The sequence below is a fragment of the Mixophyes fleayi genome, chromosome 6 (assembly GCF_038048845.1).
Source record: "Mixophyes fleayi isolate aMixFle1 chromosome 6, aMixFle1.hap1, whole genome shotgun sequence".
NCBI classification, from domain to species: domain Eukaryota; kingdom Metazoa; phylum Chordata; class Amphibia; order Anura; family Limnodynastidae; genus Mixophyes; species Mixophyes fleayi.
In genome coordinates this window covers 199,236,206-199,248,895 of record NC_134407.1, presented here as the reverse complement: position 1 = coordinate 199,248,895, position 12,690 = coordinate 199,236,206, and the positions used below count along the sequence as shown (strand labels likewise).

The window sequence follows — 12,690 nt, the reverse complement described above, 5'->3', positions numbered from 1 at the left end:
TTAGTACATCAGAACAGAATGCAATTCCCTCTTTTAAAACTGAATTTCTCAACTGCTCTGGCAGTAAACAGTTAATAATTGAAAGCAGGTCTGGGTGACCATCTCTTACGTTTAGGGATTGTATCACTGAGCAAGGCACAGACAGGTATATGAACAATAGCATAATATCCAGCTGTGGTTACATAATAATAATAATAATCATCACACTGACTGACATGTACTGGAGAGAAGCTGCAGATAGTCTATACACACCCACTTCTCGTTGCCTGCTGTGGGCTGTGTTGTAGTCATTGGTTCCTCAGTAGAATGTAGTGTTTTCACACACTGCTCCCTCCCAGTGTTGGGCTGTAACTGCTGTGTGAAAACTCTGCTGCTTCCACTCTATAGTCAGGATTCAGCCAAGCTGGATTGTACCACTAGATTCATGGAAACCATGGAGGGTTAACTCACAGGAGGCTCACAGCTGATCTCTCCAGGAGGCAGGGGGTCTGACAGTCCGTTTGATCACTTTTATTTTTCCTGTCTTGGTGGACTTTCTCTGACATGTCAGGATCTCTGTGCAAAAGTCTGTACGCTTTTACTGGGGACCAGCATCAACAAGGACTCAAGTTTGAGGCTGGGGAGGTGATTACAGTTCTGCAAGTGCTGGATGGAGGCTGGTGGGAAGGTGAGAAGGACGGAGTCAGAGGCTGGTTCCCTGCTAGTTACGTTCAGATCTTGGAGGTAAGGGTTGCACCAGATTGTCACCTGTTGCATGGTCTGATGGCTTGTGCCTCAAGTTCAAATACCTTGTAATGTCAATGTGTGTGGTCTGTCATCTGCATTAATGACAGATTTACTACCCAGCCTGGCAGAGGCAAGTCTGTCTTACCCAGGCTGGAGGTTGGTGTGTTTATGGCTTCATATGACTCGTTGTAATAAAGTAAGTAATAATATCTTTATTAAACCTGCATAATGCAATGACTGGGGATTCATCACAATGACATTTTAACAAGTGTATCTCTAGCGCAGACTCTAGTTAACCTGCGCCAAACACCACAGCTAAATGTAGTATAGTCAACCCGTGCAAGTCCAGTCCACTCACCCACACTGTATGAGTGGGTGGAGCAAATACTGTCCTACACGGCGTATTTTGCGTCCTAATGCACTGCCCTGTTTGTCCCAAACTTGCTCCATCTCTCTCATCTGTGCTGATCTTATGTCAATGTGTAAATGAAAGATGTGCAGGGAGATTGCTAGATTTTGTTTTTCTATTGTAATGCTATAACACATCATTTAGATTGCAGGAGTTATATACCATAATACTCTTTTAAAGTCTGCAATCAGTTTTTCTACGGTGCTGTGGATTATGTTGGTGTTGTAGAAGGATAAAATCATAAAAAAATAATAATAATTAGACAGGTTTTCTAGCACTAAACACTGTGTTATCTGAGAACTGCTCCAGCTTGATCTGTGACTCGTGATTGTCATCATGATAGGGATGATGTCAGTGTAGCGAGTGGGGTCTCTATGGGGTTGTCATGGCCATTATTGTAAGTTCTATGTATTGGCAAGACAAAGCCAGCTCTTCCTTTTTATGTTTGTACTCTGAATATGGTTATAACTGTGTCTGGTAACCTAACCCCAAGAGAAGGGCAACCTGAGACTCTCTGGTAACTACAGGTACCAGCATACCCTGACAGCTGGCCATATTATTATTAATAATAATAATATTATCCTTTATAGGGCCCACATGAGGTCCATACTATCTTTCAGTTTGCAAACAACAAGACAGTGTATGGTATAACCGTACAATACAGTAAACAACACTACGTATTGAAACAATGTAATTCCTCAACAGCTCAAGGACCACAGGCTTATCCAACTTTGTGATCTGTGGCTGGCAGAGTATGCTGGGACTTGTAGTTTCATGGCAGCTAGAGAGCCGCAGACTGCCTAGCTCTGCAGTAAAAACACACAATCTCCATACATATCCATGTGTTGAAAGCAATGCTCATGGTTAATATTTTGCTGTCAATGAAATCAACTCAACATACCTTCTTAATGCAGACGTGTGTCCACAAGGGGGCGATGAGAGTAACATTGTGGCTGCTGTATATTACACTCACACTGCCAGATGTTTGGTGTTGAAGGTTGACATAAGATATAATAATAATTGAGTATGTGGCGTTTAACATGGTCAGGTGTGTACGTATTAATAAGAAGGAAAATAATAATTCTACATCATTATGATGCCAATGACCATATCGAAAACTGGATACTGAACCTTATTATAATCTGCAGTCGATCATTTTAAAATGGCTTTAATTCAAATGTTTAATTCTTACTTAGGAGCATTTTAGTTGGCATTTAAAATTGTGCTATTTGTTTTTAGTAAGATGTTGACATATATTTTGTATTAAAAATATTGACTTTATTTTGATACTGTTTTTTAAACTTCTGCTGTTTGATGTCGCTTTTACTCTCTTGATCTAAAGGTTCTATGTGTTCATTTGCTATTCTACGACATTTTATTTTTGTCTGTACAATTACATGTTGCACCGTCATGTTGACAATTGGATATCTGATTTAAGGTAAACTGGATTTGTTACTTGGTGGTTTGCAATGTGCACTCCAGTGAAGTTTTGTTCGGGTATTTACATGGAGAGTGTGGCAGTTATTTTACAACCTTGTTCTAGTGAGTCAAATATTCTGTGTGCGTTGGGGGCTCCCAGGTCTATTTGTAGAAATGTCCAGAAGCATCTAAATATTTAGATTTTTGTCTGCAGTGAACCAATTTGTTTGCATTCATTATTCTCAGATTATTAATTGACCTCTATATTGTGCATGTTATTAGTTACTCACCTATTTAGGGATTTGGGGAACATTGCTCTGTTGTATAGAGCCCATAATGGAGACCTATTGATATATTCTGCAAATTGTGAGATTATCGACATCTATAGAGATTTGCAGAACAATCTATCCCTCAAACGATCCTTAGTTATATTTTCTGCAGATGTTTAAATTACTGACCTCTCTAGATGTTTCCTCTGGCAGACACATTGATATTTTCTACCCTAGATATACTTGCTAAACATATTTGCTGAAAGCTGATTTTACTTTGACCGCCTCCCCCCTTATTTTCTGGACAGTTGTCGTTTCTAAGGAACTTTGTTCCTGCATGTAATTTCCAACAGTAACCGCATTCTTGCTTCTTTCCCTTCACATCTGTCTGTTTTCTCTTGTAGATTATTGATACAGAAAGCTCGGTTTCACAGTATGACATAGCAACATTGTGCAACAAACTGTAAATATTCTGGGGGTGTTGAAGGGCTAAATGATCTGAGGTCACAGTTCTGTTTTCCAGAATAATCTCCGCTTGCAGTCTCTTTCCTCACTCTCTTGCCTACACCAGATCGTCTGATTTTAGGCTTGCAGTCTCCCAGAACGTCCCTTTGTTGACTTGGCACAAGCTGTGGTCTGATGACAGGACCCTGCCAAGCAGTGCAATGCCATTGTTTAATTGTGTATTATCATGGGGGGAAAACAAAAAACTAGAGAGATCTGCATGAAATGCTGCATTGTCACCGACTGCTGTGTCACAGCCCCAGTGAGCAACAATAGCCAGCAGTGTGGATGTACAATAGGTGACTCTCCGGATGAGGACAGGCTGAGTGATGAGTATTTAACAGTGCTCGGGGATGCCAACGCAGGCAACGTGTCCCTCAACCTTTTTGTTTAAAAGGTCACTCATGTTTAGCCAACCACCCCAGCTTTCTGTCCAGCCACCCTTACCTAGCACATAGACCTGACACCCCAGCCAATAGCTGAAGGATATGGGTCCTGCAGCTTATATGAAGCTGGGGGACAGGGGGGTTTATGCCACCCGTGCCGGCCCCATATTGGGCTTACTTGGGCTGGCTCACTGGGCTACATGTTTTGTTTTTTTTTGTTTTTTTGTTTTTGTTTTTTTGCTGTAAAACGTTCCCAATAGGCTGCTGAGCCAAACCTCGAACCCGACTAAAATTTTCCAGCCAGCCCCTGCACTGAAGGTGGTTGTTCCCGTTTATATTTCAATCCATCCTGTCCATTTCGGTCTATAAGCTTTCTATTGAATTCATTGGGCAGCATGGTGGCTAAGTGGTTAGCACTTCTGCCTTACGGCACTGAGGTCATGAGTTTGATTCCCCACCATGGCCTTATCTGTGTGGAGTTTGTATGTTCTCCCTGTGTTTGCGTGGGTTTCCTCCGGGTACTACGGTTTCCTCCCACACTCCAAAAAAAACATACTGGTAGGTTAATTGACTGTTAACAAATTGACCCTATTCTGTGTGTGTGTGTGTGTGTGTGTGTGTGTGTGTCTGTGTGTCAGGGAATTTAGATTGTAAGCTCCAATGGAGCAGGGACTGATGTGAGTGAGTTCTCTGTACTGTGCTGCGGAATTAGTGGCGCTATATAAATATGATGCTGATGATTCATTGAAATAGACTGAATGGGTTAAGTTCCACTGAGTAATCTGTAGCAGCTACCTTCAGACAAGATGCGTGTCCCATCCTCTATCTTTAGGTAACAGCAATGGTCTCATGGGTGCCCCCAACCATTTAAAAGTGGACAACCCCCTTCATTACAACTGTTAGCAGAACGTTCCCTTCTCACTGCCCCTCTTTCCTTTTATTGCTGTCTTTGTGTTTGTTAGTTTGTTTGTTTTTTTGTAGGTGGAATATACCTGGGCTCCAAAATATTGTGTGGTCCATAAATACAACTTTTTCATCCCAAACCATGTCATTGTATGCAGAATATTAGGACCAGCTGATGATGTGAACATATTCCGCACCACATTATAGATAATGACCGGCATTCTCATTTCCATTTCAGCTTTGGGCTGTTGACCTGTGAGTGGCCATTTTCATACATGGGGGTATATGTACTAAACTGTGGGTTTGCAAAAGTGGGGATGTTGCCTATAGCAACCAATCAGATTCTAGCTGTCATTTATGTAGTACATTCTACAAAACGACATCTAGAATCTGAGTGATAGTGTCCGAGAGCGATAAGGCTTAGCTTACCGATTCGCCAGGGCAGTCACCAAAAATACGTGCATGCCTGACCCAAAGAGATGACCTGTTGAGAAAAAATTAAAACAAAATGTTGCCTGAATTCCCATGTGAGAACAAACACTTTAGCTAATAAAACATTGTTTCATTGAATATCTTCTGCCGCCGCTATCCTGAGATGGCGATGGCAGAGGCAGGATTGTGGCGACCTTTGTTAAATAGGCTCCCCTACGCATTGCATGGGGAAGATTTTACCGCAGAGACCCACTAAAATATTTTATTGGGGTATTGTGCAAATATTGTGCAAAAAAAAACAAGCAAAAAAAAAAGTTCATGTTACAGAATGACTTCCATCCATGGAGTTTTTCCTGAACATTTGCAGACACTAGGAAGAATAAAACCTGGGATTAATGAGGATTTAAAACAAATCCCTATTTGCGATGTGGAAGATATCAATATATTTTATGGCTCTATTCTTATCTTGCTCTTTGGTCCTTAGAGATTATATTACTAATGGTTCAATATTTCCCAGAGCTTTGTCTCCGGCAAACGCAATGTACAACAGAAGTGGTGGGTAATGAATGAATTTGTGTATAATGATATCGGCGTAACTTCAATTGTACAATACAGGTATGTATGAGCCGATGGAGCAGCCTTCATTGCAGCACGTTTCTCAATTCGCTCACATTGGCTTTTCATTTAGATAAAATTATATAGTACATTTACCCATTGAAGAATAATGGTTGACATTCTGTGACATGTTATATAAATGAGCACCACGTCTGCGTATATCATCATCATCAGTTATTTATATAGCTCCACTAATTCCGCAGCGCTGTACAGAGAACTCATTCACATCAGTCCCTGCCCCATTGGAGCTTACAGTCTAAATTCCCTAACATACATACACACACACACACGCACACAGACAGACAGACTAGGGTCAATTTAATAGCAGCCAATTAACCTACCAGTAGGTTTTTGGAGTGTGGGAGGAAACCGGAGCACCCGGAGGAAACCCACGCAAACACAGGGAGAACATACAAACTCCACACAGATAAGGCCGTGGTCGGGATTCGAACTCATGACCCAAGTGCTGTGAGGCAGAATTGCTAACCACTAAGCCACTGTGCAGCCCACGCCACACGTCTGCTTATATAATCTATATTATCAGGAATAATGCAGCCGCTCCTTTACATATTTCAGTATCATTATTTCATAAATATTTAAGAGTGTTAGGGTTAACATGTACATATATAAAACATTAGCCATTTCCTGTGACACATTTAAACACAGGTTTATTTTCAGTGACTAGCTTGCACAGTATAAGCCGTCAGGAATCTTGATATGTGGTTATTAATTGTAGTTTATAGTATAGTAATCGTATAACACACCAGGGTTTATGAGGCATTTTGCAATGAATTGGAAGTCAAGATGAAGGACAATCCCACCCCAAATTAATTACATGAATGAACGTCCACTTGATGAGCTGCAAATCGCACACACCTCTTTCTGCGCATCATTTTGTTGTTTCATGTATGTTGATATGTCATAGATGCCCATTAACTGGTATTTTCTTACCCAGAATCCTCTGCTTTGTCATATGGCTGTTTATGTATCACTTTCCTTGCACTAAACAGCAGTGGTTGAAGTGGAAATTTAGAAGTGGGGGTACGGAAAGTGAATGGTATTCGTTTTGTATGGGAGTTTGTTTTTGGTTTTTTTATGCAATGAAAAACCAGTCCACTTCGACCACTGCTAAAGAGAGAGTGTGGATCAGAAGACATTATGTAGAACAAGAGAACCTGTGTTCAGCAATTACTGATTGGAAAAGACAAGAAAATTTATTTTGCCACTGGACTAAGAAGTGCCCGCAGGATGTGTTCACACATACAGTGATCAGCCACAACATTAAAATCACATGTGAAGCGAATAACATTGCCTATCTCGTTACAATGGCACTTGTCAAAGGGTGGAATATATTAGGCAGCAAAGTGAACATACAATTCTTGAAGTTGATGTTTTGGAAGCAGGAAAATGGGCAGATGTAAGGATCTGAGGGTCATTGACAAGAGCAAATTGTGATGGTTGGGTCAGAGGATCCCCAAAGAGCAGGTCTTGTGGGGTGTTACCGGTATGCAGAGGTTAGTACCTACCAAAAGTGGTCCAAAGTAGGACAACTGATGAACCGGTGACAGGGTCATGGGCGCCTAAGGCTCACTGATCCACCTGGGCAGCGAAGGCCTAGCCCGTCTGGTCTAATCCCACAGAGGAGCTACTGTAGCACAAATTGCTGAACAAGTATTGCTGGCTATGATAGAAAGGTGAAAAACAGAAAAATCCCCCAGCAACACTGTTGTGAACCAGTAAAAGTGCTGCTATTCTACTTGTACATAACAATGCAGAGTTCTCAATTGCACACATTTGCAAGCGTATGGTAAGCCACCCATCCCATAAAGGCGCTGCTTCTAATAGCTAATACACGGGCACTGAGCACTGTAAAAACGGAATGTGAAATCCAAATAGCGCTTCACTTTTAACAGCCGCCCGCTGGAATTCAAAGGGAATATACACAACTTCCCAACAATTCATAGACAAATTACAATAATATGAAGACCTACAGGCTCTTATAAATATTCTTTCTAAATAAATAATAAAGATAATACTTAAATTTGGTGATGACCACCCTCCGATTCTTATTTCTCACAAGTATTCATGTGATCATGGAACAGAGAAAAAAAGGACAATATAGTGTAATACAGTCCAATTAATATATATAACAAAAAATAAAAAATAAAAAATAAATAAATAGTTCAATAGACACAGAAGATCTTCTCTTATATGTAGACACCCCCTATGGTGGGGTACTCACAAGAGTCAGATGAAATATGGGCTCATCAAAAGATAACTTGTCTTTTCTTTTCATATAGTCTCCATCCATGGGATATTTCCATTGACACGAATTTTAGATGTTTCACCAGCATAAAAAAGGACATAAAATATCTCTAGTGTGATATTGCTTGGATAAAAATTTATTCATATAATCACAGAGATATATAGTATAAAAATAAAGTATATCTACTCATACCAGATAGATGAAATATTCAGGCAGTTGGTAAAGGTTCCACAAAGTTTCCAAACTGGTTCCCATGCAGAGTACACCAAAACATAAACATCCATTCAGTGTAAGAGATATTAAAATCAGCAATAAACAAGCTCCAACATGTTTCGACCTGAACTGGTCTTTTTCAAGGTGCATAGTTAACTGATCTTTCCTATAGGCTATTTATATTCAAACCCTCCAATAAGGGCATTCTTTCAATTAGTTTGGTGAAACATCATAATTTCCATATATCAGCAATTCCAAATCCAGTTACTAATATCACATAAAAGCAATAAATGAATATAATTATTCTTACTTTCCCTTTTATTAAGACAAGAAAAGAAAAAAAAAAGCCCGCAGGACGCGTTCACACGTGGGCACTGAGCACAGCCCGCAGGACACGTTCACACGTGGGCACTGAGCACAGCCCGCAGGACGCGTTCACACGTGGGCACTGAGCACGGCCGCAGGAAGCGTTCACACGCGGGCACTGAGCACTGCCCGGAGGATGCGTTCACACGCAGGCACTGAGCACTGCTTGCAGGACGCGTTCACACGCAGACACTGAGCACTGCCCGCAGGACGTGTTCACACACGGGCACTGAGAAACTAGATAAAAAATGCATGAAAACTAACAAAAATAATCCCCATATTTACCTTTAACTGTAATAGTTGGCTATTTGCACCTAGTGCATTTGTAATTTATGAAGAGGGAGATATTTAAAATTGAAGCGGAAAAAGTTATTTGGAGATGGAATGGATTATTTCAGAGGGTGATCAGAAATCAAATGAACAGAGAGCCTTTAACTTGAACCCAGGATCATTTATACCTCGTAGATCATTTTAAGGAAGATAGTTGCAATACTATAAGACTGTGATAATGAGGAAGTGTTTTCTTTTTGTTTCTTCTTATTAACTGACATTGCAGGAAGCCACAATATCGGCGTAACTTAGACTACACAGATATTTCCAATGATATGAGTACTTTTACATACACACATATTTGTGAAGGTTGTTGCAAATTGTGTGTTGGATTTTGCATTACTCTCACAGACAGGCTCACTGCTTTCATAAAACGCCCTTGGTGAGGTTGAGGTTTAATTAAAATGCCTATAATGTAGCATTATTTGGTTTTACTTAATAAATAATGTTCTGAATCATCTTTTAACACTTAATTATAGTATAGTCTTGGCTTTTTTTTCTGTGTTTAACCAGGCAGCTTAATCACTACATTAAGAATAATTATCCCGCAAACACAGCAAGCTGATATTAGAGAGTATTTGTTATTATGTTTTGGTAGAGTGTAATAAAAAAAAATAAAAAAAAATCACACTTAAAGTATTTTGTTTCGTGACCTAATTGGATTTTGGGGATCTTTGAACTCCCAGACAATGAAAATAGCCCACAATCTTGGGCAAACTTAGTCAGAGGCTGCAGTGGAATCAAAGTACAGAGTTCAGGAACAGTATCCACAAAGGATTTGGTAGTATTCAGGATATAGTGTGGACTATCATTTTTAACACTCCATTAAAATGAGTCCATAAACACTTGTGTAAATATTACCCACTACAAACAGACCTGGATACCTTCTAGATGCATGAATAGACCGCTGTACTTTAGCTTCAGGACCGTAAATATTTGAGATAAGAATTTGTTCACAGGGGAAGACATTTTTCGCAGGCACTCTGGACTTCCTATCAGTAAGCATAATGCAAGAAGCTGCTGATAAGACAGCTGACTGTTCTTGCATGTGACCTTATCTGCCTTACTAACAACTCGAGTTCTGTCATGATATGGGAACATTTGCATGTATGTATGTGAATATTACAAGGTACAACATATCAACATCATCCATTTATTTATATAGTGCCACTAATTCCACAGCGCTGTACATCAGTCCCTGCCCCATTGGAACTTAGGGAACTAAGTTCCCTACCACACACACACACACACACACACACACAGACTAGGGTCAATTTGATAGCAGCCAATTAACCTACTAGTATGTTTTTGGAGTGTGGGAGGAAACCGGAGCACCCGGAGGAAACCCACGCAAACACGGGCAGACCATACAAACTCCACACAGATAAGTTAATGGTTGGGAACCGAACTCATGACCCCTGAGATGTGAGGCAGAAGTGCTAACCACTACCCCCCAACAGTCCTGATTTTAACTGGCCAAAATAAGCATGGTTTGCATGGGTAGATTCAGTCAGGATGATAGCATGTAAGTCTTTCATATTGAATAATCTTGAATTATAAACTTAAGTGATCCATCGCCTACATATAATAGAAGGCATGAGGCAATATTAGCTCCACCCACAAAATGGCTGCCTCCGGTCTGTGCTGATAACTGCATCCTTGAGCACTCTTACATAATGTCAGGGAAACTCCCAATTCCTGATAGCTCTCCCAGGCTCCTAGGAGAGGAAGACGTTCTCTGCATTCCTAGTGATATAGGCGGGAATGGGGCCTCCATGACGCACTTGGAGGCGATTGTGACATTTAGGCCCCCCTGCTGCGGAGGAAAGAACGAAAAATTGGTAAGTATGGGTAACGGGTACATTTTAACCTAATAGTGTTTATAGCAGTAACACCTATTAATTCACTTGGATACTATGATGCTGAAATGAGAAATCAGAAAGACATTTCGAGAGCCAATGATGAGGGAGAGACATAAACAGATTGCTTGAGGTGGCCCATTTAAGTCTGTATTTTTCTGTCAGGGGTTAATAATCTCTTCCTTTTTTACCCTGCTGACATTGCACAGTGCTACCTCTAGCATATTTAATGAAGATTATTCACAAGTCAAGAGGTGAGAATGGGAATGTGTTAGGAAAGATTGGGGAGTGATAATCACATCTGTGCGAGAGTGTTAAGTGTCTAGAGTCAAAAAGTTATCAGCTGAACCGCAACTGCCTCCTAGCAGAACCAGTGTGGCCTAAATGACTATAGTCTTAATTATTGTACTGTGAAGCATGTAATAGTAATATTAGCAAACCTCTATCTCGAGAGAGCAATTCTTACTCGAATCCATTTTCCTAAAATAAAAATGTATAGGGGGGTATTCAATTGTCGGCGGAAACGCAGAAAATCTCGCGGTCCGCGCACTATTACCGTTATTACGGTAATAGTGCGCAGCAAATCTGTTACTACGGTAATTTTCTTGCTGGATTTCAGCTCGCAGCTCCCTGAGCCGCGAGCTGAAATCCAGCTAACTACTACCGTAATAACGGTAGTAGTTTTTTACGCGCCGCGGGAACCCAACAATTGAATACCCCCCATAGTGTCCTAGAATTAAACTTCTAAAGAGGGAATCACAGGTGATTAACATGCATGACTTCTGTTTAGTTTAAAAGCATTTGTGGGGCAAGTTATTTTGGCACCCAAGGTGAAGTTGGCAAAATGAGAGCCTCATTTATCAATCCGAAACAGGGCACCACACATTGTACCAGCACAGTTCTGTGCCCAACACAGTACAGTATAGCAGAAGATCCTCTGCAGAGACTATTCTATTAATCAGTACATACGATAGACCCCACTCCCCCCAGTGGCTAGTGTGGAGTGCGGGGTCCCCCACTCCCCCCCGGTGACTAGTGTGGAGTGCGGGGTCCCCCACTCCCCCCCGGTGACTAGTGTGGTGTGCGGGGGCCCCCACTCCCCCCGGTGGCTAGTGTGGTGTGCGGGGGCCCCCACTCCCCCCGGTGGCTAGTGTGGAGTGCGGGGCCACCAGGAGTGCTCACTTAGTCTATATGGTAACTTTCCAATGTATCCTTACTTAGGGGCAGATTGAATTGGGCGAGAGGTGCCGCCGTACATCCGACTGCACACATTGGCGGCCAATACGGTAAAGAATCTCCGCTCATTTTTTCCTCTCACCTCTATTGAGTCAAAACATCGAGGCCGTGTGTCTCCGCGGAATGTTCTGAAGACACATAGTGACACCTCCATCCAAATCGAATCTGACACGTAAAGCAAAAAGCGCTGGTAGATGTGGTAGTCTGTGGGGGGTGTAGAGGTAGCGGGAGGCGCTGCTATACATATAAATAGTAGATCTGCTTCTTCTGTGCCTGCCCTATCCTCACTATAAAAACCTCAAACTTTGACAATGTAACTGCTGACAGTAAATGTGAAAATCAGTGACAATTGTCAAATTGGTTAGTTAGAGGTCCTAGGTGTGGACAAAGGGCCCACTTTAGAGTCCGCAATGTTATGCATGTTTTGTCGCTATCCAATAACGTTTGTCGAATCTCGATTTGTGTTTCCAACGCACAAATATTTATTCTCAAAAAGTAACAGAATAATTCAAGCAAAATAATAATAATAAGTACAGCCGTTACTTATCGCAAGCGCTCTGGATCCAGTGAACAGTCATTCAGGTCTGAAGTCTGTGGTCAATATGACTGAACACTAGATGAAAAGCTCCTGCTTATATGCAAACAGAAATACAGTAAAACAATGCAGATGACGTGGCTTGCTTCTATTGGTCCAGGCTTCAGGAAGGTCCAGGGGATTGCAGATCATAGGCTAGTTAAAACCAAAATATCCAAGAAC

General features: G+C 41.2%; 1 protein-coding gene across 2 annotated transcripts in view; it reads left to right on the top strand.

The window, feature by feature from the left end:
- Positions 1 to 326: 326 nt before the first annotated feature.
- Positions 327 to 12,690, top strand: part of GAS7 (growth arrest specific 7) — a 267,156-nt gene continuing 254,792 nt past the window's right edge. Inside the window, exon 1 of one of the 2 annotated variants that reach the window (XM_075178001.1) lies at positions 327 to 723. In XM_075178001.1, the coding sequence (XP_075034102.1) occupies positions 544 to 723 (180 nt within the window). In that variant the 5' untranslated portion in view covers positions 327 to 543. The remainder of the gene's footprint in view (positions 724 to 12,690) is intronic. The other variant, XM_075178000.1, reaches the window with a different exon arrangement.